The 27,301-nt window shown below is 39.4% G+C and overlaps 5 protein-coding genes across 5 annotated transcripts in view; 3 read left to right on the plus strand and 2 right to left on the minus strand.

The window, feature by feature from the left end:
* The window catches only part of dysc (whirlin protein dyschronic), a 33,796-nt gene extending 21,897 nt beyond the window's left edge, over window positions 1-11,899 (plus strand). The window contains exons 13-17 of the mRNA XM_070285319.1: window positions 7,723-7,803; window positions 10,523-10,609; window positions 11,358-11,552; window positions 11,619-11,711; window positions 11,771-11,899. Of these exons, the coding sequence (XP_070141420.1) occupies window positions 7,723-7,803; window positions 10,523-10,609; window positions 11,358-11,552; window positions 11,619-11,711; window positions 11,771-11,899 (585 nt within the window). The remainder of the gene's footprint in view (window positions 1-7,722; window positions 7,804-10,522; window positions 10,610-11,357; window positions 11,553-11,618; window positions 11,712-11,770) is intronic.
* On the minus strand, window positions 334-4,733 carry LOC108075290 (uncharacterized). The gene is made up of 2 exons (XM_017167683.3): window positions 4,603-4,733; window positions 334-750 (listed from the first exon to the last, which is right to left on the minus strand). Exon 2 carries the CDS (start codon window positions 729-731, stop codon window positions 477-479), a length of 255 nt encoding a protein of 84 aa, XP_017023172.1. The 5' UTR covers window positions 732-750; window positions 4,603-4,733; the 3' UTR covers window positions 334-476.
* Window positions 11,900-11,995: 96 nt separating the features above from the next.
* Window positions 11,996-17,516, plus strand: LOC108074980 (putative cyclin-dependent serine/threonine-protein kinase DDB_G0272797/DDB_G0274007). Its single transcript, XM_070285320.1, has one exon. The coding sequence runs from the start codon at window positions 11,996-11,998 to the stop codon at window positions 12,698-12,700; it is 705 nt and encodes a 234-aa protein (XP_070141421.1). The 3' UTR covers window positions 12,701-17,516.
* A 1,135-nt stretch (window positions 17,517-18,651) lies between these two features.
* On the minus strand, window positions 18,652-19,153 carry LOC138928303 (uncharacterized). The gene is made up of 3 exons (XM_070285040.1): window positions 19,066-19,153; window positions 18,926-18,994; window positions 18,652-18,864 (listed from the first exon to the last, which is right to left on the minus strand). The coding sequence occupies exons 1-3, from the start codon at window positions 19,108-19,110 to the stop codon at window positions 18,652-18,654; spliced, it is 327 nt and encodes a 108-aa protein (XP_070141141.1). The 5' UTR covers window positions 19,111-19,153.
* A 599-nt stretch (window positions 19,154-19,752) lies between these two features.
* Window positions 19,753-20,631, plus strand: LOC108075129 (tetratricopeptide repeat protein 36 homolog). The gene is made up of 3 exons (XM_017167412.2): window positions 19,753-20,078; window positions 20,166-20,341; window positions 20,396-20,631. Exons 1-3 carry the CDS (start codon window positions 19,769-19,771, stop codon window positions 20,465-20,467), a joined length of 558 nt encoding a protein of 185 aa, XP_017022901.1. The 5' UTR covers window positions 19,753-19,768; the 3' UTR covers window positions 20,468-20,631.
* Window positions 20,632-27,301: the final 6,670 nt, after the last annotated feature.

The following is a 27,301-nucleotide window of genomic DNA, read 5'->3' on the forward strand; positions in this document are numbered from 1 at the left end:
ATATTGTTATAGGGATCCTTTGGGAAGAATATAGGATGTAAAAGTGTATAAATTTTGGATAAATTAAATACATAAACAGGAAAAGTATGTTTACATTTTGGAGTTTATAAAGTAAACCCCTTCAGGTTCAGCATTAATCATAATTTCCTATATAACATAACTTTTTTAGGAACTAGCTTTGCTAAAATTTTTAATACACTAATAAAAACACTCATTTGTTCATTCCATAAAGTACCATTTCATGATCAGCACTATATATATATACAACACATATTCCTTACTATTTAATAATACAATATTACGATCCATAACCTCCATTGAAAACTCCACTCGGTTTGTCTATTGTTTATTCTTTGTATCTGTAACTGTATCTGTTCTATATATTAGTACGACAACTAAGCTAACACTAGACTTAAGCACTATCTTATGTGGGGTTAAGGTATCAAGTATGGGGTATACATATAGCCAGGTCCGCCTCACATCTTGTCGTGCAGCGAGCCCTCAGCCACCATGGGCAGGTGGTAGTCGCGGGGCGGCGTAAAGGGGCGCACAAAGTGGCGCCACTGTCGATGGTGCAGGGGTGGAGGTGGCTGGGTGGGCGTGGCCGAGGACGAGGACACGGTCGCCACAGTGGCTGCCACCGCATGTTGGTGCTGCTGGTGGCAACTGTTGGGCTCGAATTTCGGGCGTGGTATGCGCAATTGTTTGATCTCCGTCAAATAGGTCTCCATGCTGCCGGTCGTCAGTCGCCTGTTGATGTTTGATTTGTTTAAATGATTTGTTGTTCTTTGGCCAAGTTGCAATCAGTGTGGAGTGGACTTTGTTCGCGAGTTTGCCATTGCACTCGGTTGAAAAAGTCAGGCAAGGTAAATAGAAAGGGTAAACAAGAGGGATGGCTGTGGGTGTAAACCCTTTCACACCAATTGAGGGTAAAGAGTTCAAATTTCAAGCTTAAATTAAAGAGGGAAACCCTTGAATTTTTATTTTAAAAATCTATAAAACTTAATAACCTATTATTTAATCAAGCTCATAGTTTGCTGAGTCATAATTAAAAAGAAAACTCTATTTTCTCTTAGAACATCCATTTTAATATACAGCCAACTTCACTTAAGTTCTTGCTTTATTTAGTGCGAAAACTCGAGCAGTTTATTCTTTATTTTTGATGAGCAAAAACTTCCTCGGACTCTGCTCCACACAACTTGTTGAGTAAGTGCAGCAAAAGTGAAAGTAAATTCACCGCCAAAACCCCAAGACTGTGTGTGTGTGTGTGCTTGGCTAGAAGACAAGAAAATTGCAATAATTTCCGCAAAAGGCGTTCGACCGTATCACATGCAGGCAGCAGTCAAGTTCAGGGCAGGATTTTCATTTAGTTCGCACGAAATTGATTTGGACTTGGGTTGCACTGGGAATGGGGGAAATTATTCGAGAAGCTAAACGGCTTGCGATCCGCTTGCTTAGCCCTGTTTACACAGCTGACACCATTTGGGCCGGCTTGACTTGACTTGACCGATGTACCAAGCACAGAAGAAAATAAATTTGAATTGATTTTATAAATTAAATTAAGTGTAAGGAAATTCTGGTTAAATGAAAACAGCTTTTGAAATGGTTGAGAGCTAGGTTTTCCAAGGGTTTCATTTTTAAAGAATTAATCGTTAATTTTGATCAACACGAATAGAAACAAGCACCTGTTTAAAGCTTCAAAATGTATTATTTTAAGTGACTTCCTAATCTCTTCAACACTTTAAGAACTTCAATTGACACTTAAAACCTTCAATTATTTTGGACTGTGCACGATGGACGATGGACTGGGGCCCAGACCGCGCCGGCAGCTGAGTAACCAGTTTGATTTCAACCAAAACTGACAAACAACTTTTTTGCTGGATGTCGCTTGTCTGGCTTACGGGGACACTCACTTTTTTCTCTCGAAATTACCGAGACGCGAAGGGGGATAGAAATCGAGAGAGCAATAGCCAAGACCAAAACTCAAAGTGGGTCATTAGAGAAATGTACTAAATAAGGTACAAAACTTTGTCAAGAGCAAAGACTTAAATGGAAAGTAAATTGTTGCAGCGAGAGGGAGACGGCTGGAGAACAAGTTGTTTGTAATGTAAATAAACCATTTGGATGCGTAGCAAGAACCAGCAAGAGCCCCCAAAATCCGGTCTACAAATTCAATGGGTGTAAAATATATATTTATGAGCCCAGTTGGAAGACTTGAGATTGAAGAAGACATGTCTGTCAATAGAAAACACTTCTCGTCCGTCCATCATCATAATGAGAACCTTAATTGAGGCGAGGGGAGTGCGCCGACGAGGTGCTAATTCTTGAATGCTGATTAACCGTTATGACGAACTCTTTCACGTCCATCCATTAGGCCGTGTTAGCAATCCGGACAGCTTGTCATCTTTTGACATTATTAATTATGCCCGACTGGGCTCCACTCTAGGGGGGATAGGGAGTATAGGTTTAGGTAATTATGTTACCTTTTTGGCAAGACTCCAGGGGATTGCCCCAACAGGGGGTATCTTCTCGCTTTAAGCGAAAATCTACCTTAATATCTAGGAAATTTTATAAGATACCCACAGGTTGGTTTAAGATTTTTTTTATATTTATTTTTCTAGAACTACTAACATTTTACTTATATTATTAAAAGCCTTTCATCTTATGACAGTTTTAAATACTGGAAGTTTCAGCTATTTATTTCAAGTCAATCAAATTAAGATTGATTTGCAAGAGTTGAATCCATTATGATTTAGAAATTGCACACCTTAGGCTACTTTTTTTGGCCCTCAATTCAGTTGACAAACCTCAATTCGATTTGAATTTCCAAACATTAATGAGTTTGGCCTTGAAAAGGCATTAATAAAATCCAGCTTTTGGGATTAAAAAACCATGTTGTGGCAACCCCATCGATGCGGTGAACCAATCGTGAACTCTGTCCCCCTCTATCGCCTCCCACTCGCATGGGTATCTAATGACAAAGAGATGCCCCCGATTCCCCGTTAAAAGCCCCCCCAAGCGCCCAGACTCCGACTGCGCAACGAGGTCAATGGCATGTGCTTTGAATGATGATTGTCAGCTTTTCGATTCGAGTTACAAAAATTCAGCTACGACTACGACTAGAGCTGCGGCTAACAGATAAAAAAAAAATACAACAAAAATAATAAACATCATCAACAGCAGCGCGTCGACATCAAAACTTGGCTGCTAAAGTTTGCAAAGTCATAAATTTGATTGATTTTGAAATGGTTGCCCTGAGCAGCTTACCGAGAGACGCAAAAAAAAACCAACATAAATGATTGGACAATTTGAAAGAAAAATCGTTGGAAAATGATGTGTGCCTTACGCACAAAATACAGTTAAATGGGCTGGCACAGCAGACAATTGACTGAAAGTTTTCATTATTGTTTGGAAAATTCTCTTTCTCTTTCCCTGTCTCTTTCTGGTGTGAAAGTTGTTGTGTCTCCCGGTTTTCCGGGAGCTGAACTTGCTCCTTTGGTTCTGGTGAAATTTCTCTCTGGCTGTCCCAGCCCCGAACCTTACTCATTTTTGGTTTTGTTTAAACTTTTTCAAAGTTAAACAAAAGGTAAGCACTTAATTCACACTATTGTTGTGGCTATGAATAATTTTGTCCACAATTCTGTGTATATAAAGAAAAACAGAAATCCCATTCTGGGGCTAGCTCATTGACCTAAAAGCAGCTCTGACAGCTGACCGACTGCTCATCCGCTGCTGCCCGAGAATAATTTATCAAATCTCGCGATCGCTCTAGACTTTGAGATGTGGGTCAGAAGAGTTGGCCCTAAAGAGATTGGTAAATTGGAACCAATTTGTATGAATTATCGGTCCAAGCCATGCGTTACCGGAGCAATCTCCATTAAGGAGAATTCTTATTTATGCCATTTCCAATAGCAATTACTTTTCGGTTAGCCCTTGGGCTCCAGAGACAGGGAGAGACATTCGTAAAGGCCTGTCCAAAAGCCATTAAAAGCATTTCGCTCGTTCTCTTGTTTATGCCCATTTCTTCCGAACCTTTCGCGTTGGCTTTCCCTGTCGCCGACAGCCAATGTGTTTTTTTTTTTCTGGGTCGAAATGTTTAGCAACTACGGGTATTTCGCAGTCTTACCACTTAGAATCCGTCAGCAGCTTAAGTGCAGAAGGGGAGAGACAACAACAAATCAACTGAAACCGTCTGAAGCCCGACTCCAGTTTGGTAATTAAAAACAAAAAACAAGAGAAGAGAAACAAATAACAAACCAAAAACAAAGGAAATTAGCCCGGCCAAAAAAGGTGAGAAATAGAAGTTAATTGAATGCAAAAAGCAAGGCAATAAAGTTGTTGTCTGCCGCAATTTGTGATTTTTGTGTTGCCAAAGAGCGACCGACCCCTCCAAAAAAACAGAGCGCGATGATATAACCGCCAGAGAAGAGAAGAGTACCAGTGGCAGTACCAAAACTTCTGCTGGCTTATTATTATTATTTTGAATTTATGCAACGATTTGCCAGCAAACAGAGCGCGAAATGTAACGAAACGCGAGATTTGTCAACTCCACCACTTCAAGCAACTTGTTTCTCGGCCAATTTGGGACCTGGTAATACGCACTTTTGGCTGATGTTCGTTGGCTCTGAAAAGTGGTAGTGGTGGTGGTGGTGGTCTTCCAGTACTCCTCCGACTTCAGCTGACTGCTGTTTACGTTTCTGAACCTCACGCTTGAAGCGACGACGCGCGACTGAAACTGCAGACTTGGCTGAAGGCAGCTGAGCTCTGCTCGAGTCCAATCCACAATTGTAGTTGCTCATGTTGCCGCTTTGGTTGCTGCCGCCGCCGCCGCGGCTTTGGCCAAAAGCCAGCCAGCCGCAAAAGCAGCAGCAGCCGGAGCTACTCTTTGTTGGCCAGAGCTGTGGGCAGTCGGCGAAGAGTTTGCCAGCAAGGAAACAAAAGACAGAAACCTTGGATTACCACATCTATCGATCTTCAATAAGTGGAAATTTTTTGGGGTAATTCCTCGAAAGAGATGACCCAGAACTTTGAAGATAAGTTCAGAAAAGTATCTAAGATCAACATAACTCTATAAAGAAAACAAAAAAATATATTGACAGGCATTGAAAATAGGAATATAGGTTGGAAATATAGGAATATAGGTTGAAAAAACTTTCATTAATATATTTTCCTAAATAAGATCTCAGATTTCAGACTATATTCGAGTTAAAAATAGTCTCAAGTGTATATAAAAATATATTTTACATTTTTAATACACTAAGGCTTATAATTAGAATGAAGTTCAAAATATAATACATTTTATTACCATTTAAAAACGAATTCCTTTAAGCACTTAATCACAAATTTATTTCTAGTTGTATATAACTATTTCTTCTTATTTTAAAAACTCTTAGTTTTAATTTGAAAACGAATAGAAGGAATTAATGAACAGAATATAGTATTATGGCATAAAGAGATGTATTATAAATTAAAAATTGCTAAAGAGCATTTCTTAGTTGACTCTCTCCGAAACACACACACATCATCTTGGGCCTTTTCTTGTTTGTTACTTTGGGTTTTGCTTTCTTTGACGTTTTTGCCACTGAACGAACGCTGTTTCCCCCAGTTACTTTTTATGGCCTAGTAATGTAAAAAATTACCCACAGCGACGACAGAAACAATGGCGAGCGATTTGATAAACAAAGATTGTCAATATTTATGTCTAAAAATTATACTGCAATTATATCGCAGAGATTTACGGGGTGCAAATGCACACATAAATATGTGTTGTAAGTCAGTAAGTGCTGGATTTACGCAATGGTCAAACTGGAGTGACAAATAAATAAAATGTATCTGTGGGATACTGCGGTGGTAACTGCAGCTGACAACGGGCGACTGCAGCTGTGCGGCCGCGGTTTTTGTTTTTGTGTTGCCTCTATTTTTTTTCTTCGCTTCGTTTTTTCTTGCATTTAGTTTTTCTCTTTTTTCACTTTGGTTTTTTGTTTTGCTCGGGCATGACGTAAACAGAAAATTTGTTGTTTTTCCGCCGACCGAATAAGGCGGGAGTTGATGGCCAGAAAGGCGTTTGCATTTGGCATTGAAAAGAGATGATGCTCATTAGTATAGTGTTGTTGTTGGTGTTCCTGAGCTGCAATAATTAATTTTCCCTCTTCTTCGGATTTCCCTCTCTCTCCCTGTCTCTCTCTCACTCTCTTCCATCGTCACACGCGGCGTATGCGCAACGGATCGGAATCGCATTAATTGGAAACAGGAACAGGTAAGCTCAATGTTCGCCGCATTCGCCGTTTGTTACACTTTAAGCACTTTTTCGAAACTATCTTTTCGACACAAACACACACACACACAGACATACACGCCCACGAATAAAACACATAAACATGAAACACACACACACCCTGAAACACACATAACAAAGGAAAAGACCAATAAGGAAGCAATCGTAACCAGAGAAAAACCCACAAAAATCCAGAGTCTTGTAAATATTTAGCCCGCTACTCGTTTTAAGCCGCCTTGCTCTAACTTATTTCGCCCGCCGGCGATTCGTGTGCATAATTTTTTGGGGGGCGGCGGGTACGTGGGCGTGTTACGTGCGCCTGCAGAGCGGAGCTTTCGAGAAGAAGATTACCGAACAAAGTTTTGACATAACCAAGACTAATTAGCCAGCGAGCGCGCTTACGTACTTGCAGGCAAATAGTAGCTTAAAATCCGGGATTAGTCACTGCAGCGTTAACGTATTTCCAATTGAAGACGAAAAGTATGCTTTAAAAAGTGGGATCTAGCCAATGGCAACATTCTGGTGTTGCTAGCAACATTTTAGGTCCAGCAACATTTGTTGCCAAGCTTAGTAGTTGAGGAAAATATTTAAAATTGGTTAGTTATGGCTTAAATAATTATTTGAAATTCACAGTTGACACTTAGGCCCCTGGATTAATAATTGTCATTTATATAAAAATTATTTCCACCAAATATTTACCTTATTAGCCATTGAAATATATATAATAAAATAGTTTAAAGGGTTGTGACACTCTAAAAATTACAATAATAACACAAATTTAGATTTATGAGCTAAAATATCAACTGTAATCTTATAAACCATTAGTTATCGAGCCAAATATATCGTACATTGATTATATTCTAGTGGCTAATATTTAAAATAAAATCCTTTTATATATTCTAGAGTGGGATAGCCCTTGACACTTTAAAATATATCCATTAACTCTTTTGTTTTAATACCTTAGAAATCAAAAACAGTTAAAAATAGATTCATCAAAGAACCCATATTGGAAGACCTTAGAGATATAGTTTGAACTCTCATTATGCAATAGTTCTTTCTAGTCAATCTAAGTAAAAGTAATTCTCTTGAAAACCTGTAATCGAGTATCGAAATATATATCCAGTAATCGTAGCTTGACTAGTTATCAATATAAATTAATACAAACTTAGGAACCCCACAAAGACCCACAAAGATTTCCCCTTATTTCTTTCTTTCTTTCCATTATCTTCTCCTTTTAACCCAAGAAAATAGAAAACACACTCTGATTTAACCCCTGATTTTCACTCGAGTCTCTCATTTCACTTGGCATATCACCACCCCACCACCAGAGCACCACTTTAGTTGTTCCATCCAGATCCATATAGAGTCCTGATTTTGAGTTGGATACCCCGCTCCGTGCCTCGTACTCCCCGAAATTGTTCTCGTTTGTTCATTTGTGTGCATTTCAGGGCGGCTACTTAGATGGACTGCGTTCACATTTGGGTGGTTTAACACAACGTGTCAAATCATGGTATTGGGGACGACCTCTAGTAAGTGCCAATGTATTTTTCGTTAAACGTTAAGCGTTAAGCGATAAACGAAACAAACAAACAAAATACCTAACTAATAATGTAAACGACACCAGCAACCACAGCATAGAAATTGTGTTCGCAACTTGAGTGGAATTTTAATTGTCTGCGAAGCGTTCTCACAGTCTGCATTTTGTTTTTCTTTTGGAACAGACCTTTCGATCTGCATCTCGTTGCATTAACTTGGCCTGAACTTAGTATTGTTGCTATCACTCTCTCACTCGCTCTATCTCTCTCTCTCTCTGTTTATCTCTCTATCTCTCTGTAACTCTGTCTCTGTCTCTGTATGAACTAACTTAACTTAAATTAAATTAACTAAACTTAAACTAAACCCAACTAAACTTAACTGTTTTGAATGTGCATTGCAACGACTGCAAGCCGCCAACCATGTCTTTAATTAAATTAAAAACTAAATCAATTTTGAAAATTCGTTCGGTTGCATTTCCAGCATTTTGTGTTGTATTCGTAGGATTGTGTTTTAGTTTTGTGCTCTCATTCCAAATCGAACTTTGCTTGCCCCACCAGTTGAATCACATTCTTTGTCTTATGTTGTCTTTTTATTTAATTATCGTGGCGCACTCAAAAACGTTTCATATAGATTTCCTTAGTCTCTTTTCTGTAAAGTAATTGTCGATGTAAGTATCTTAAAACAAAAGCTAAACAAGACACGAGACTGAAAAAGTCGACATTTGCATTTAAAAGCGAAAGGTCAAGCCTTCAAACGAGCCGAAATAAATTACAAAAAACCAAAAAAACAAACAAGAAATGAAGAAAAGCTTGAAAAATACATTTGCACATTTACGCATGAGTCACCCCGATTTCTAAACACACGCCAAATATATATCTATATTCGTACAATATCGAGCAAATTGGTCTTGGTTCACCGCCAGCCATTATCCACCGATCCACCAATCCACCAATCCACCGTTCACCGCCCACCGATTCACCACTCTCACACATCGATTTGTAGTGTTCTTCCATTTATCTTTTCTTTTGCCCTGTAATTAGTGTAAATCCCGATTTATGTTGGCCTTATTTTAGCTGCTGCTGTCCCACACACACACACACACACAACCACACTCGCACTCCTACACACACATCCTAGTTGTAGTTAGCAGCTATTAGTCCTGTAAATCCTGTAAAATAAGTTCGAGTTCCCGAAGTTTTAGTTAGCGCTTCATTCGGAAGTATAATCCTAGTCCGACCTAGTCTAGCTATCGAAATCTAAGTGTCTTAGTTGCCAAATCTGCCATTAGCTTTTATAACTAGTTCGTATATTGCTGTATAGTCGCCTTAAAAGCCTTCAAAATGCACAAACTCAAAGCCAAAAACACTCCCTCTTGAAAAATAAAAGGGAAAGACACACAGACAAGTCCACAGATACTACGCACACAAGCACTCGCATATTCATAACTTGCACCTGACACTCAGCTTAGTCCAGGATACGAGCTTAATATGAAGGTGAATGGGTGTCTTGGTCCTTGAATAAAGTGAAATGACAGAGGAACTATCCATTTTGGTCCTAATTTATGGAGTGTTGAAGGAATAAAAAACTCAAAAAGCAAAGTGATGTTGCAGACGACAAAGGGAAGTGGTCTTAAATGGGTTAGGGAACTCCCAGAATGTTAACCCTTTGAATGGCAACATGACTTTCTTGAAAATGATATTAAAAATACATACATTTTCTATTATAACTAAAAAGTTTTATAAAAAGAAAAGAGTTTCTTCTAAAAATGACAATTTACAAGATCTATTAAATTATTATATTATTTTATATTTTACTCTATGATAACAGCCATGCAAAGGGTTAATTAATGCCAAATTAATACGTTTTCCAGGCTATCTCTTATCCCTTTCCCCCTGTAGCTGACCAATTTTCCGAATATTCAATTTAAGTTCATTTCGAACGCTTCCTCCCCCGAGATAAGCCACAATTTGCCGTATCAAAGTATCAAACGAAAAAGCCACTGCCAAGCCAATCAAGCAACTGCAAGAGCTTACATCAACGAATAATCCAATATGTTGAAAGGTAACGAAAAATCAAATGCAAAAAGAAAAACGAAAAATGAAAAATGAACCATGAAAGCTCGACTCCGATTGAGGCAAATCAGCTCAGTTCAATTCACTTCGAATGCCAATCGATATACGCAATCTTCGACTATGTCTCTCTCTCTATCTATATCTCTACAGCTATCTCTCTTATTCCGTAGCACGCTTTGGCCAAAAAACCACCGTCCCGAAAACCACCCCAACCACCCTACTTACCCCACCGTAGAGTGAACTGTCATACTTTATTCAATTAAACCTCTATCTGTGTATGTTTGCAAGTGAACGAGAACCAAAACAAACAGCAGACACTCGCAAAAACGGCTGAAAGCAAGACTTTTATATTTGTAGTATTTTCTAAGCATATATCTACACGCAACCAATACAAACTACCAAGAAATGAACAACGTTTTTAATCTCTAATACTTACCAAGCAACTACAACGAATTCTTATGCAAATATTTCTACTACTTTCATTTTACATTCAAAAAAAACCAATCAAATGTTTGCTCACTATGCAAAATCCAATGAAAACAAACAAAAACTTTGCCAAAAACAAAAAAACACACAATGTGGCCATAATATATAAATTCGAAAACCGTAAATCAAAAACCGAAACAATATAAATGTATAGGAGTTGGCCACAAAACTCTCACGGAGTTTCGATATGAAGGAGGAAGGCGGCACATTGCTGGGCGATAAAGGTGTACGAAGGCATCAGGTGAGTGCTACTCGAAATCTAGTGCAAGCACACTAACTACCAGATATCTACCAATATAACTGACTATACAATAGCACTTGAATGCCCAGAACAACAACAGTAACAACTTCAGTAATATGACCAAGAGCGTATGCGAAATAATGAGTTTCGGTTCGAAATTATCAAGTATCAGTTACCACATATGACTTTCGTCGGTTGTTTACAAAATTTTATACAATTTGGACACCTCCCCCAAACATTTCATGACTCATTCCAAACAAATCACACAAAGTTTCTACTCTCTCTCTCTCTCTACTGTATATCTCTGTATCTAATTCAAAAATAAACTGCAATTATGCCATTGAATATTTTGAACTAGCAATATATATGTACAAATTTGAATTGGCCTACCTTTCCATAGCTTGAACCGTTTCCTATTGTTTGCCCCACACACACAGATACACGTAAATAAGTACAAAAGCCCTACAAACTACTACAAACTATTTACCAAGATCTTCTGATCGACATAACGTTCAATATGCTTGCCTTGACTTTACCAAATCACAAATTCTACTCTACCAGCTTGAACCAAGTTACCTTTGATCAAACCAAAACACAATTTGAGCATTTACTTTAATCTAGAATCGAACCAGTAGATCCTTGACTTGGTTAACAACGAATAAACCTATATTTAAATGGAAATTGTTTGCAAAATCTGTTGGGTTTTTACCATTTATGACTTCACGAGTGCGAATTGTCTCTTTTTCAGTCCATGCAGCGTCTGTCAGCGGAGCAGAATGGTGGTTCAACGACTGAACAAACACATGAACACAATCCAAACGTCGTACCTGATCATAGAGGCAACTTACACATTACAGTTAAGAAAACCAAACCAATTTTAGGTATTGCTATCGAAGGTGGTGCTAATACAAAACACCCGCTCCCTAGGATAATCAATATCCATGTGAGTATGCCTTAACAGGAGAAGAGTGGGGCCTTCAAAATTAATATTATTTTGATTTTGAAACAGGAAAATGGTGCAGCATTTGAAGCGGGCGGCCTTGAGGTCGGGCAACTGATCCTGGAGGTGGATGGAACCAAGGTGGAGGGTCTACACCATCAGGTAATGTGTCATATAAATTAAAAATATTAACTAACTAAATTAACCACTTCATTTAACAGGAGGTCGCTCGACTGATAGCCGAATGCTTTGCTAATCGTGAAAAGGCTGAAATAACCTTCTTAGTTGTCGAAGCAAAAAAATCAAATTTGGAACCGAAGCCCACGGCGCTGATATTTTTAGAAGCCTAACATTTGCTTGCCCTGCCGGCCAGTGACCCATTGGAACGCCAGAAGCTGGAGTTCCTCTATGAATGGGGCATCGATTTAACGGAGACGCCAAAACCAATGCCAACACCAATACCGCTAACGAAAGCCAAGAATCCGCCGCCACTGCCCCTGCCTCATGAGGGCAGCCTTAACAGCCACTATGGCGGCAGTTCGGCGCTCAGCAATCATCAACCTCATCCACACATGCATCCACATCCTCAGCATCAGCAGCAGCAGCAGCAGCAGCAGCCACACACCAGCAACACCAACAACACACAAGCAACACCAGCAACGGGAGCAGCAGCCGCTGCGACCAAGCAGCAGCAACAGGTCAACACCAACACCAAAACGAACACGCCCACAAAAGCATCGCGGGAGGCGACTCCCACAAGGGAGCAGCATCAGCGACATGCCACGCCCACACGCGATCAGCCCCAGCAGCAGCAACAGCACACGCCCACGCGACAGCAGCAGCTGCAGCAACGCAACGAGCAACGCGATCAACAACGCGAACAACGCGAGCAGCAGCAACATCATCGCGAGCGGCAGCAACAGTTGCGGGAGCACCGGGAACAACGCGAGCGGGAGCACCAACACGAACACGACTACGATCACCAAGGACACCACCCACACGGACACCACCATCGGGAGCATCACGACTCCCACCACCAACACCAAAATCATCACCATCATCATCCTTCATCGGCATCACAGCAGCAACACCAACGCTACAGCAGCAGCAGCAACAGCTACAAAACTCATAATAATTCCGTTTACCAGTAAGGAGAAACCGAACGCAACTCTCAAAAAACTCAACAAAAATGCAATTCCAGCGATTGGAGCATTTTTTTTGGAAACATTCTTTCAAACTGCAACAGCAATTGCAATTCAACCAGTAAACAGTTTAATTGTGCTAACTTTTATACGAGAACAAACTCTAAATTCTGCCCCCCTGAGTCCCTCATGCACGCCTTTTTCTACACTGAAAAAAAAGAAGAAAAAAAAGAACGAAAGCGCTTGACAGAAAATATCCGAAAATTGGCCTGAATTTCACGCATACAAATGCTGTAACATTTTTATTTTTGGAGTGTCTATCCCAATTACAACAGAGTGTTGTAATACACCAACGCTACACCAACAACTAGGCCCCCGTAGAAATGTGTTTACAATTTATTGTAGCTAACGAGATGCTCTGGACCAAAAAAATAAAAAAAAAAAAAAGGGATTTGAAGTCAGTTTATATTAAACCCAATTTATGTTTCATAAGTTTACTAAAATAAAAGATGCGATCTACTTTTTCTATGAGAAATTTGTATGTTTAAAGAAATATTATACCAAAAATGTTAAGTGATGGAAAATATCTTTGTGTTTGAAATAAAATATCTGTAAAGAAGAAGCCAATCGCATCTTAACAAATTTAAAACTTATTTCAGAAATATCAAATGCAAAATTTTAACACTGCCGAAGGTTAAAAACAAAATCATATAAAATAAAAATTATATAAAAAAACCAGAGCATCTCCCTTACTCGCTTGGCCATCTCCCTAAACGATCTCTCTTTAAATACCACTTAGAACCAAAAACCACTCCAATCCTCAACTAGACCTTAAACCGACGACCTTGGGCACCACGGCCCAGGGCCCCCCTATCGAACCCCGCGCTAGTCGAAACGTGTAAATCTGTGTAAACTCTAAAACATATTATTGTATGATTATTATTACTATTGATTATCGATCGAGCAACGTAGTTTAGACAGTTGATCACTACTTGTTTAAACTAAGGGCCAACCAGTTTAGGTTCACGATGATAATGTGAGGGCCACAGCCAACAAAGCCCCCCCAGGAGTATGAAAAGCAACAAGAGCAACCGAAATAAGGCAGACAGATTACATTAAGAAAACCAAGAGCTTAAAATGTTAAAAATGAACACGTAAAATATCTAAACATTAGTGAAGAAGAATCCCCTAAACAGTAAGCGAGAAGGAGACGATGCAGAGAAAAATTAAGAAAAATCGCATAGCACAGGCACAGACGACACACTCACTGTAAAATGTAAAAATAATCAGCAAGAAAAACTAGCAATGAATTGTCGCTTTTGTTAGAAACAAACACACACTAACACACACACACACAAGTACACACATACATATGCACGGCACACACACACACATGCATGCATATTGCCAAATTGATTGTATTTACAGCAGCTAATTGAACAAGAAACCAAGAACAACAAATATGAAGCCCACCTAAGCCAGAGATAATTTGTAAAAATTAAAATAATCGTAAAATTAACTCACAGAAAATGTATAAAATTATAAATATATATTAATACGAGAATGCAGTAGCTACGCCCACACACGCACACACGAAACACACACACGAAGACAAACACCAACACCTCCTCAAAGATACTTAGCCCGAAAAGCGCATTAATTCTAAATTTTAACCAAAATATCAAAGTAAAGTACTTGGGTGCGGCAAGGCTTATCGAGAGACCTCGAATGGGTGACCCAATCTAAGATTTCTCGATCGATCTGACCGCATCGAAGGCATATCCCTGTTATTAGTACAACTTAAACTGCACACTGCACGATTTTTGAATGTTTGTTAAAAGTTTTTAAGAGCAACAGCCAACACCAGGTAAATCCGCTGCAAAATTGTATTCTCCTCTTCACTAAAGGAAAGCCCCTCCTGCCTCACCAAACCGAAAAACCTGAGCCCTATCCCCACCCAATTCCGACCCCCGAAAACCCCAAATAAAAAAAAATGGTAAACGAATTATGAAACTGCTAGGGCGGGAGGCCACTCCTGCCACTAAAAGTGCTACAAATAACATTAAACGCTGTAGAGAACAACAAAAAGAACGCTTAAAATTTGAGGTTGATTGGCATTAAGTAAAAGTTAAACGATGTGAAGCGGAAAGAGCCGAGCCGACAGGGCGCGATCACGAGCAAAATAAGAAAATAATATATACGAGTATAACAACTTGAATGGGGCACGTCGAACACCGGATTGTGCGAAACTATAACTTCATATGTATTGTGTAAAATATTAGCAAAACAACAAAATCCTTTTTATAGATCAAAAACGAAACTTAACGGAAAAAACAAAACAAAAGAAAACAAAAAAGCCAAGTATTTTTCGCTCTCTCTTTCACTTTCGATTATACGATCTACGATCTAAACTATGTATATCTCTGTCACTCACTCACAAATCAGAATCAGAGTCAATCGTCAATCGTTCAGTCAATCGTTTCGGCAAAAGTCTGTTGATTTCGTTTGTTGTGTGTGATAGTGTTTGGAATATAAGACGAAACCCCTTGCATGTCATAAGAGCAATTTGTTCGTTTTGTGTCTACTGATATGTGTAAAGTGCAAGGTCCTTGGGGTCCTTGTGCCGCCGCTCCTGATTTGATCATCGCAGATCGCCAGTGGAACTATATTTCTCTGCTTAACTCTCTCTTATTAACTCTCTTTATGTCCTTACTTACGTGTCTGTGTGGAAAGTAAATATACAAAATTAATACAATTGAAATTGAATCGTTATATGAGGTATGGTACTTGTATTTTTGTTGACTATTATGTAATTAAACGCTTTACTGAATATCAGTTGTGTACATTTTTTAGCTACAAATGGAAATTTGAATACCAAATTCAAGCAGAAGCTTATGCTGTTACTTATTGTTAGTGAATTTACCAAACAAAAACAAAAACAAAAACTAAGAAAAAATGAAAGCTAAGTAAAAACTAAGTGTAAAACTCAAGTTGAATTTTCCAAAATTTATAGAAACCAAAGAGATAAAAAACAAAAATCATTTTGCAATGTTCAAGCGTGAAGACGGAGAAATATATCAAGGGGACTGCCTTGTACGCCTTTGTATATTGCGGGCTTAACTTAAACTTTGAGAACTACGAGATAAATATCTATTTAATATAATGTATACACATTAACCATGCGGAATATAAGCCGCGTGCTATACTATATCTAAATTGTATCGACAATGAGAAGCAATTGTAAGCAAAGTGAGGAGAACATTTCAATTTCAACTTCAACAATACCCCACACGCAAGGAAACCCACATTTATGTGAATTAATATGTATAGTACTATATATAACTACGATTACAGACAGAGAACAGGCTATGCTATCTATATGCTATGCTAATAAAAGGGTAAACGGCATTTAAACTCATTCAACCAAACAGAAACAGAACCGAAACAGAAACAGAAACCGAAAGAAATGAATGCTTATAAATACCATATTGAACCGTATATGTACCATACCATTTAGATCCACACAACCACAGCCACAACCATGTACCACGTAAATATCGTATCGTAAATAGCAATAGCCGATAGAAATAGTTGATATGGATAATGGATAAAGGTTATATTGGATAGCTAACACTTACCGAATAGCAGAGCCTCAGCCGGAGCTAACTTGTTGTACGATTAAGATTGAGCTAGACTTTTAACCAGAGATAATCCAACTTGTAGATATATCGATATATCACATAAATAGCATATATGATTGTGTATATTACCGGATGAGAGAACTCCTCTGATTTCCAGGTCTCGCTTTTGAGTTGATCCTTCCCCCAAAAGCCCAGTCATTTCTCTATCAAGCTCCTGTTCCTGCTCCCTGACCCTTCTCCTCTCCCTAATGCATTCAGACCAGACCACAACAAGAACAACCAACTACAAAAAACAAACTGTGCCACCTAGTACATAACAAGAAATGGTTATATATCTGTATCTGCTATATAGACACTATTAACACTTACAACACGGACTTGTATTATACCTAGATATATGATATAATATATAGAGAGAAGGATAACATTCAATGCTCACTTTTATATTTTTTATCATACATACATACTTGCATATATCAGAAAGCTAAAGAAAGTAATGACACAGAACGAAGCACCGTAAGAACCACTGAAAACCACTAAACCGAAGTCGAAGGAGCATATTCTCATATTCCCAGAAGAACATATATTTCTATAGAGTGTACAACAAGTTCTATATATGCCTAGATATCCGTATGGGTTCCATTGCTTTTTAGGGCCTATTTGCTTTTTGCTTGCGAGACAAAATTCCCCTGATTCTGTTTTCTTTCAACTCTAAGCCCCCCTTCAAAGTCAGACAATTAGGAAACATAACACCAGGCATAAACGCAAAAGATCGAGCTAAACTAGTGCTTAGTGTTTAAAGGTAAACAACTCCAATAAAGGTATTTCAGTTGTGTATATTGTAAAGAACAATTATGAATGAGCAGACATAAAGTTAAACATTTAAAGCATAAACAAAACAATTTATTGAAACATTAAAAAGTAATTGTATTTATCAAAATTAATACAACAAATCTAAGGCATTAGCATAGCAATGATAACGGTATATATATATATAAATTGAAACGGAAATGAACACAAAAGCGCTGATTTAATATTATATTATTATTAATTATATTATTGCAAACAACAAAGTGAAAAACAAATGATATTGTCCTTGGTATTTACATATACATAAAGAAAAACAGCAACAAAAAAATAAGAAAAGAAAAATAAAAACCAAATGTTTTTTTATAAAAACCGAGCACTGCTCTCTATGGAATTGAATTGGTTGGGTTGATCTTTATATTTATTTAGAATAGTTAATTCAACAATAATAATCATTATATTAATTGTGTTCTTCAAACAGGTTGGTTTTGATATCTCGTCTATAAGTTTGCTTGAAATCCTCCAGTAGTAGTCTTCCCCCTCCATCACACCGTAGCGCACCAAGGCGAAATCTTAGTTAGTATCCTGACACCATGATAAGGCTCTTGTAGACTCGCTCTTCCCTCGTCCACCGCCTTTAAGAATTCGTTTACTTTTTCTGTCTCACCCTGTATCTCTATCTGCATGTTGCCGTTAAAGAGCTAATCAAATAAATAGGTTTAAATTTACTTGTTATTTAATTAACTAATTGGTTGACGTTATCGATTGGAAGGTTACTGTTGAATTGTCCGTTCGGGATATAAAACGAAAGAAGGGATTGGATGTGGCCACCTAAAAACGGAGGTAAAGTTCCTTGATAGCTTACAAAAATATCCTTGCCAGGACATTAGATAGTTACTTACGGCGCACAGGGAGAATAGAAAAAGGATGACTGCCAGCTTTGCCATTTTTAGGTTCAGATCTGAGAACGTTGACTTCTGTACTGACTGATTGTTTCGAAAACTACTCAAAACGACAACTCGGTTTGGCTTGCTGCCAAATCGATGCGAGGCTTTCTTATCGCCGAAATTTAAGAAGGTCTGACTGTATTGACCCTAGTGGCAAATATATTCCCAAACGAGTGCTGCGCGTGACAATAATATTGTGCGTAACATATTTGGTTTATATTTGTTATTCATTTATATTTTTTATTATTTCCGGTACTTATAGAGCAGCAGCTCTCTGTAGTAGTTTACTTATTATCAAGAATTATGAATTATATAAATATAGATTGTCCCATTAAATTTAAATTGTGCAGAGAAGGCCTTTCGATCTTGAGGTTTTCGATCTAGCATCAAAGATATATCCCAAGACTTATCTCTCTCTCTCTCTGTCTATAAACCAACCTGTTGGACTGATCTCTATGAATATATCAACCCAACAACAGACACATTAAACGATTCTATTCACATACTTTTTATTGAGGATTTTTCTCCGAACACACAATTAGAATTTTGGTCTCCTCAGTTCATATTATTCCTCCTCCTCAGTTATAATATTCTTGTCTTTAGTTTTCTCCAAGTCCTCTTCATCGACCGTGCCGCACCAAGGGATAAACTTCTTTTGTATATCGATACCAGGATACGGACCTTCTAGTCTCACTCTTCCCTCGTCCACCTTTTTTAAGAATTCGTTTACTTTTTCTGTCTCACCCTGTATCTCTATATGCATGTTGTGGTGAATGAGCTAAGTAAATAAATAGATTTTAATGTTCTTGGTATTTAAACAATTAATTGGTTGAGGTTACCGGACTGAAGGTTACTGTTGAATGGTCTGTTCGAGATATCAAATGGTAGAAGTGATTGGACGTGGCCACCTGAAAACGGAGGTAAAGTTCCTTGTTAGCTTACAAAAATATCCTTGCCTGGACATTAGATTGTGACTTACGGCGCACAGGGCGAATAGGAAAAGGATGATTGTCAGCTTTGCCATTTTTAGGTTCAGATCTGAGAACGTTGACTTCTGTACTGACTGATTGTTTCGAAAACTACTCATAACGACAACTAGGTTTGGCTTGCTGCCAAACCAAAGCGAGGCTTTCTTATCTCCATAATTAAGGAAGGTTTGATTGTATTGACCCTAGTGGCAAATATATTCCAAAACGACTGCTGCGCGTGACAATAATATTGTGCGTATTTGATATAAATTTGTGATTCATTAATATTTTTATTATATTAGAAGCTAGTGTCTATAACAGCAGCATTTGCGTAGTAATTTACGTATTAATTATTATCAAGAATCATGAATCATATAAACCTAGAGTGTCCCATTAAATTTGGTGAGAAACACCTTAAATAGGTCTACCGATCTTGACTTTTCCAATCAAGCTTCAAAGGCATATCCCGAGACTTATCTGAGCACTGCATTCTCACTCTCTGTCTATAATCCAACCATTTGGACTGATCTCTATGAATATATCAACAGGCATATTAAACGATTCAATTCGCATATTTAATTAAGATTTTTCCAAGCATCTTGCTCTCCGAACAGGTTGAACCACACAATTTGCATTTTGGTCTCCTCAGTCCAGTTTGTTTTGATGTTTTGTCTATTAGTTTGCTCGTAACCCTCCAGTATATCACATCGGATAATGCCGCAGGCCAATCTCAAGCTGAGTCCACATGACCAGCAGGTGCTGGATTCCATCTTCAATCCCCTCGAGCTCAGTAGCCTCCAGCCGAATGACGCAGTGCCCGCCGAAGCCGACCTAATAGATCTAGAGCCCGACACGGAAGCCATCAGGGCGTCCAGGGAGCTGGAGCTGAAGGCCATTTGCTTGTCCGAAAAGGGGGAGCTAACGGAGGCCCTGGAGCTATTCCGCCAGGCCTTAGATCTGGCCCAGAGGCCCTCAGTGCTGAACAATCGGGCTCAGGCACTACGACTGGCGCAGCGGGATGAAGGTGGTTTTTCTCTTTAATTTTTATCTTAATTTCCGCTACACATAATCAATTTGTGCAGACTTATTAAGCAGATATTCATATTTTCAGAGGCCCTGGATGACTTAAATAGGGCCGTAGAACTGGCTAGTCCTCAGGAGAACCGCACCAAAAGCCACGCACTTTGCCAGCGAGGGGTTCTCTATCGCAAGCTGGATAACTTGGATGCAGCCCGATCCGATTTCGAGGCAGCAGCTCAGTTGGGCAGCAAGTTTGCCAAAGAACAGGTAATGGATGAAGCTTAACCTGAAAACTAATAGAGTTAGCATTGTCCTTTTTAGCTTGTGGAAATCAATCCCTTCGCAGCCCTGTGCAATCAGATGCTTCGACAGGCCTTCGATCAGCTTAAGTGAATTATAGTTCACCAGACACTAGAAACTAAAGAAAGATGCTTGAATTCCCGATATTATATATAATGGTTGCCGTAATTTTATATAATATGAAAAGCCTAATTAGATTATGAAAAAAGAAAATAAAAAATACCAATTAAAAATTCGAGTTAGACGGAGAAAAGACACTTTTTTGGTCCCTTTTTCGTTTTTCTTTTTTGCATTTGCTGCCATTCAAGTTTTTGTACATTGTTATAGCTTTTTGAGCTTTTTACGTTTTTACGTTGGCTTTCTTACTTTACATTGGGTTACTTTACTTTCTACAAGTTGTAAAAATGGTTTTATTTGTATAATATTTTTGTATATGTAAAATTAAAAAAAAAATAAAAAAAAAAAGGGTTAAAACCCTTTGTTTTGTGGTTAAAAAAAAAAAGTTAAGAAATATTAAGATTGACTTGGCTTTGTTTATTTATATATGTATACATATATGTATGTACATATGTTACATAAGTTAACTTATCTTATACATGTTATTTTTTTAATACCGCTGCGTTCAAAAGTTATTTCAATTCAACAAATAATACAATACATAACAATGCATAATGCAAATTGAAAAAATAATTCTTATTTTTTTATTAATTATAATTTTAAAAAATTAACAAATAAAAGTTATTTTTCAACTTTTATAGATTAATCAAAATTGTACGGTTTTGTTTTTATTAAAATTAAACAGGTATTAATAAATTCATATTCTTTATAAAAATGTACTACTAGTTTCTGGAAAGTCATTCGTGCCAGCTCAATTTTTGGTATTAAGTTTAAGTTTTAACTCTTATTTGCGAACCCTAGTATAAAGAGTACTATAAGTCCTTGCCCTGATTAATCAAAAATCCCTCTGAATATGTCTAATACGTTCTACATTGACTTGGCGAATCTGGCGTCCATGCTCGAGCCCTGTACTTTGATTTGACTAAAAGCCAAGGGCTCGTTAACATAAATAAAACTTAATTAAACTCAAGGCGCGGTGTTTGGGGAGATAAGAAGTCGGTCGACCGACCGGTGGACATCTCGTGCAAGCTGCAAAAAGTGGCACGTGCACCGCAAACCGCTATTGAGTGTCCAGATACAAGACCAGGTCGTGAGCACTCCGGGGTCTCACACACACCAGCAGATGAGCTTGGGAGTTGTTGGAACAGAAAACATAAAATATAGAGCTAAGCTTTGGTAAACCGAAGCTTTAAATACTCTTGGAGTAAAGATTTTAGCAGTAGATTGAAGTTAATAGTATTAAAAATAGTAAAGCAGAGAATGTTTCATTTAAAATTATTCTGCGTCCTGGTCTGGCTTTGTTTTTATATTTATGGCAATTTAGGTAGATTTTTGTGAGAGATTTATAAAACGAATAAAACGTTTCTCTGTTCCCATTTGCGTTGCCCTTTGAAAGAGTATCCCTGTACAAGCGGCAAAAACGAAAACAGTTATTAAATGCAGCAGGCTCTTGTCAGATTGCAGCAGGCTGGCTGCCAATTCTCCGATCCTCGATTCCCCTTAGCCCTTACCCCGATCTCCGATCTCTGCCCGATCCCCAGGACCGCAGGCCAAATTAAAATAAACGAAAGTGGTTTGTGGGGCCCAGGACGAACGACGAGGAGCTCGGATTCGTTTTGGCTTTTGCGATTTTTCTGTAAAACTGCGGTTTCCTTTTTGGCACACACTCTCTGCAGGATCCTTGCTCCCCAGTATCTTCCGAGTCCTCGGCGATGTTGTAAGCGCGCCAAGCTTAACAGTTAAGCGAGTCACATACATATGTCCATATGTAAGTATGCCGGCTGTCTGCCTGGCCTGTAAGTGCGGTACTTATTTTTGCTTTGTCCTGCTTTCCTGGCGAGGCCTGGGCCACGATTGCGGTCAAAAGACGCGCGTCCTGGCACCAAAAAGGCTACAAGCAGGTGCACAGCAGCACCGGCATTCGAAAAATAAGAAAATAAAAATTGCCTGTTGAGCAAAAGGCAGAAAACACAAAGAATGTTACAGAACGACTAGGAGATGTCCTAGAACAAAAAGAAATGGTTTCATAATTGAAAAAGATATCATACATATTATTATTATCAGAAGAGTTATTATAGTTAATATTTTAAAAAGGAAATATGCTAGAAATAAATTGAAATTACTTAGAAATGAGATTTTTTAATATTTTTAATTTTAAATGATGTATCCTTGGCATACCCTCTGCATACCCTGCCCACCTCAATACCCATTATTACACGGTAAAAACGCTAAAAAAAAAAATGCCAGAGTCAAGTGGCATCTAGATACGAGTAGAATTCCTTCTAGGGAGCGTCAAACTCGACGAAGGGAACTCAATATTTGATTGATCTTTTTACATACTCCCGGATGAAAGAGGCAGAGGGAGGGGAAGGTGCAGGATAGGAAGTGAGCTCGTAGGTAGGCCGGCATTGCGATCCTGCGTCCTGCGTATCCTGCGTCAGTTGTGCTGAAGCCACAGCGAGCGGGGAAAACGCCATATGCTGCACTTGAAGCGCAGGCAGCAAAGGCAACCAAAGGCAGCAGCGGCCAAATCATTAAGTTGAGGTTAACGGGCAGGATACCCTTGGTCCTTTGGGTCCAGAGCGGAACCAAATGCTCAATCTTGACCGGAACTGTAATTTGATCGAGCAGCGCGCACAGATATTAGATACGATAACATCTTCCATCAAAAGCAGCAGCAGCAGCAGCAGCTTTTTCCTGCCGAAAATTATAAACTAAGCTCCACTAGATCGAGATTCCCTGAGGAACATCTCATGGGTTATTCACCCGTGCGATCGTTTGCCCAACAGTTGCACATTTCTGGGTCCTTGTTTTTTGCTCTCTTTGCTTTTTCGCCTTCCTTTTGGCAGGCTGCCTTGCACTACCTGAGTTCCTGGGTTCGGGCCTGGGGATCGGGGCGCGTGCCTGCTGTCGTCGTCGACTTGGTTGGGTTTCGGCTCGGTGCCTCTGTATCTGTATCTGAGCGCACATGACGCCGCTGCTCACCTTTAGTTTTTGCCTTTCGCTCTTTGCCGTCGAGGTTTTCGGACTTGAACTGTAATTCAGGCTTCTGCTTATGCAAATATTTTGATCAGAGGCCAAGACGAGGACAGTTGGAAGTCAGCAGGATGCAAAAAGGAGCAAATAGAGTCGAAAGGGCTCGGTGTCAAGGGAAACTGGTGGCGAGAGAGAGCGTCTTTTAAACTTAACTTTATGATACCGTAATGAAGTTTAGGCTACAGTTGTAAGATTTTTTATTTGAACGTTTCTGAAGTTAGGTATTACCCATAGGCTTACAGTCTGTTAATATTAGAAATCTTTTTTAACAGAAAAAAAAGGTAAGGGGTGAAGAATAAACAGATGTTAGGGCTTAGCACATATTCTATTCAAAAATTTTAATATCCTGGGGGTAAGGAAATATAAAAGATAAAACCAGTTCCGTTTATTATAATTATATAAAGGTTTCCATGGTGCTTCTCTGATAATTAACAAAAAAATCTGTTCAATCTGTTTCTTTTCTTGAGCTTCTGTTTAGATTAGCCGGCTTTGGGTTCTTGAACCTTTTCTAATTGTTGACCAACCGATGCCACTGGCCAAACAAACACATAAATCTCCCCAACTCGGAGCCTCCCAGCAGCCTGTTTCCATCGCTCATGCAAGACGCGTTGACATTTATGAATTGCTTGGCAATTTACGCGACACAAACCGCCACGACACCCACTACCACTGTGATCACTACAACAGCGAAAACCATAACAGTGGAGTCTGCACAGAAAACAAAAAAGAGAACCTAGAACTCGACTTGAAAGGGAATTAAATTATATAATAAAAATATATGAATATGGTGTGTTTATAGGTTCCAAGCCAGCCAGGTCTTTATGACATTTTATTACCATTAAATATTTGATTAATTTATTGATCATGCTCATATATTTTTCCACGTGCAGGCAGCGCCACACGTAGCATTCTCGGCCGACAATTTGCACCCGAGGGGATAGCCCGGGAACTTGAGAGCCAGCGATCGCCGGGAGCTGTGGGCCAGAGATGCAACTGGCGCCGACTACTCGTCTTGAATGGGTCGCTAAATCAAGCAATTATGAGGGCCTTTGTGGCCACTACCGAGGCAACAAAGTACCCAACAGGAGCAGCACTAAAACATATGCAAATCAGCCGACCAGCCGAGACGGACAGGCTAGAGGCCGCCGCCAGGAGATAAAGGGAAATCTGTTCAGTTTCAGTTTGCTTCGGTTGCCAATGAATTGATTTTCCCGGTCCACGGTCGAAGTGCCTCTGACTTACGCGGCTGACTGGACGGCTAAACTGGCTAGTTTATCGGCCAACTGGCACGCCCCTCTGCCGCCCCTTGGAGCCCTGCCCCACACTGCATATATGCAAAGCAACCGCCAAAGTCAAAAGAGAGTTTCGGGAGCTCGTTTTGGTGCCGCAAAGCATCCTCGGCAACGGCTGCTGCTGCGACTGCGTAGAAGCCGCACGCCACATTTCAATGATAAATGTTGCTCCAGGGCCCAGTCCCAGTGGTAGTCGTGCACTGGCAGAAAAATTAATACAAAAAGGGTAGGTTTTCAAAAACAAAAAGGGACAAGCTTTACCCTAGAGCCTGGATGGGTCTAATAGCCACCTAAAATTGATAAAAATTAGGTAAATGGTTAATGCTGATCAAGATATATTATATATAGAGTCAAAAAAGACTTCTTCACTTCGTAAACTAACTTTAAGATACCCTTTAAGGGTATAAATATCCAATTCATGAAGGCTACTCAACTGGGAAAAAAAAATTATAAAAGGTGTATTCATATTTGTACTAAATACATTTCAGTTATTTTTGCTCAGTGTGGCAACAGTCAGATGTCGGGTTAACCAGCAGATTGCTCTTGGGCCGAGCGCTATTTTGGGTAAATTGTTTTATTGCAGTTCAATTGTTGGCCGAGCTTCAGCCGCAGCTTCCTTTGGGTTTGTTTGCTGCCTGGGATCTTGTCAAGCGGCGCTCGTTGGAGGTCCCCGAAGCGAAACAGTAGCCGCAGTTTAGCAGCAGTAAATTACCGTCCCGAGTTGGGGCATTACAACTTAGTCGAGCCAGATGATCGGTAGAATAAATTAAGCAATTAACCTGGGAGGGAGTGTATGTGGCTGAATTTCATATATGATATTAAGAGTTATAGTAGAATCACTGAAGTCGAAGGATGCCTTCTTTATAGACATTCAAGTTTTATAATCTTTAAAATAGCATGAAAGCTTATAATTAATAGATAGTTACTAAACTATTTAGATCTCTAATTATTGGGAATTTCTTCAAGGACCTTTTAGTTAGTAGTTCCGTTCACCTCTTAGAACAGTCCTGGCTTCCAGAGTATCATAAAGTCGCCCTTGGGTTCCCCTATAGATCCTCCTTCCGTTCTATCTGTTTGCATCTTTCGGCTGCCGGGCAGATAGCCCTCTCGGCGGCTCCTCTCCCATATGTCTAACCGTAAGCGGAGATTATGGCATCATTTGGAGGTCTTGTGAAAAGTTAATAAATGGCTTATCTCCGCCGGGGACGACATGTGTTTGGCTTAATTGTGTCAGCGTGTGGGTTGCCATTTCGAAAGTCCGCCAATTCCCTGGCCTCGGTCTAGCCCCCGGAACACCGTCCTGAACTTTCGCACAGTTCCAGCTCCAGAAATGGTCAAAATAGTGACTATAGCAGAAGGAGGATGAGGAGGGTGAAAGGAAAGGTAAGGTAAGGTATCGTAAGTTAACCATTTGGCTGCTAATTACGACAAACGACAAACGGCGTTCAACTGTCAGAGATTTGTGCGGGCGAGACCCCCGGTCGGTGCCTTATTTGTAGCCCGAAATCGTTGTCGTGGCGCCACAGCCCCTCGAGGAGGAGGAGGAGGAGGAGGTCTGACCAGGAGCCAAGAAACACACAGTCCTAACAAGCCACCGACATTGTCCGCGAGTGAGAAGTCGCTGGCCCGATTTGTTAGGCCTCCACTCCGTCTCCAAATAGGGCAGGCCATTGGAATTCAATCTTATGGCCATTTGCAATTAATATCGAATGAAATTGAAATAAATTTCATTTAGCCACCTAGCGGCCGGAACGAGCTCCCATCCCAGCAACCCAGCGCCGTATTACCATAGATTCCAGTGGCTTCCTGCGGCACTCGCTGATTTTCATCATGCGAATGGGGTCTCTGCTGCTCCCTCTGCAACTTCTGGTCAACGGCAACGGCAACTGGCAACCTTTTGGCTTTGGCCTAATCGCCCATCGTGGCTCCTTGGAGCTCGAGCCTGGCCCACAGCAGCAGCAACAGCAACAATAATTTTATCAATTTTGTTTTATAATTGTGCGCAGACGCAGCAGAGGGACAAAAGTTGGCCCAAAAACAAAGGAAAACTAAGCAAAGCTAAGCAGAGCGAAGCCGAGAAAAGCTATGCAGTGTGACCGAGAAAAACATCTTTTCCTTTTAATAAAATATATTTATAAAAACAAATTACTTATAAAGGAAATGCTTGAATAAATAGAAATAGAAAATCTTATAATTCGTCACATCATATTTTATTAAAAAATTATGAGGCTGTGAAGGATTCTATTAGTTTAGATATTTTTATGTTCCGAGTTTAACCCTGTCTTTATTCTCCAACTTAATTCTTCATCATAGGGTTTATTAAATCACTTTTTCTTATAACAATTTCCAACTCTGGTCCCACCTCACCACTCTGACTAAGCTGGTTATCCCCCTGCCGCTTTGGGTCAAAACAAACTACGCAGATTTCATTGTTAGCCTCGTTGGCAGCATGTAAATGTCCGTCTTTTGTTTTGCTGGCCAA

Source organism: Drosophila kikkawai, chromosome 3L (assembly GCF_030179895.1).
Source record: "Drosophila kikkawai strain 14028-0561.14 chromosome 3L, DkikHiC1v2, whole genome shotgun sequence".
Classification (NCBI taxonomy): domain Eukaryota; kingdom Metazoa; phylum Arthropoda; class Insecta; order Diptera; family Drosophilidae; genus Drosophila; species Drosophila kikkawai.

Excerpts from the sequence above, each read along its gene's own strand:
- LOC108075290 (XM_017167683.3), bottom strand. The coding sequence starts at position 731 with ATGGAGACCTATTTGACGGAGATCAAACAATTGCGCATACCACGCCCG.
- LOC108074980 (XM_070285320.1), top strand. The coding sequence starts at position 11,996 with ATGCCAACACCAATACCGCTAACGAAAGCCAAGAATCCGCCGCCACTG.
- LOC138928303 (XM_070285040.1), bottom strand. The coding sequence starts at position 19,110 with ATGGCAAAGCTGACAATCATCCTTTTCCTATTCGCCCTGTGCGCC. Across the intron at positions 18,995-19,065 it reads TCCTATTCGCCCTGTGCGCC|GTGGCCACGTCCAATCACTT; the intron begins GTAAGTCACAAT and ends CTCCGTTTTCAG. Across the intron at positions 18,865-18,925 it reads CAACAGTAACCTTCAGTCCG|CTCATTCACCACAACATGCA; the intron begins GTAACCTCAACC and ends TTATTTACTTAG.
- LOC108075129 (XM_017167412.2), top strand. The coding sequence starts at position 19,769 with ATGCCGCAGGCCAATCTCAAGCTGAGTCCACATGACCAGCAGGTGCTG. Across the intron at positions 20,079-20,165 it reads ACTGGCGCAGCGGGATGAAG|AGGCCCTGGATGACTTAAAT; the intron begins GTGGTTTTTCTC and ends TCATATTTTCAG. Across the intron at positions 20,342-20,395 it reads GCAAGTTTGCCAAAGAACAG|CTTGTGGAAATCAATCCCTT; the intron begins GTAATGGATGAA and ends TGTCCTTTTTAG.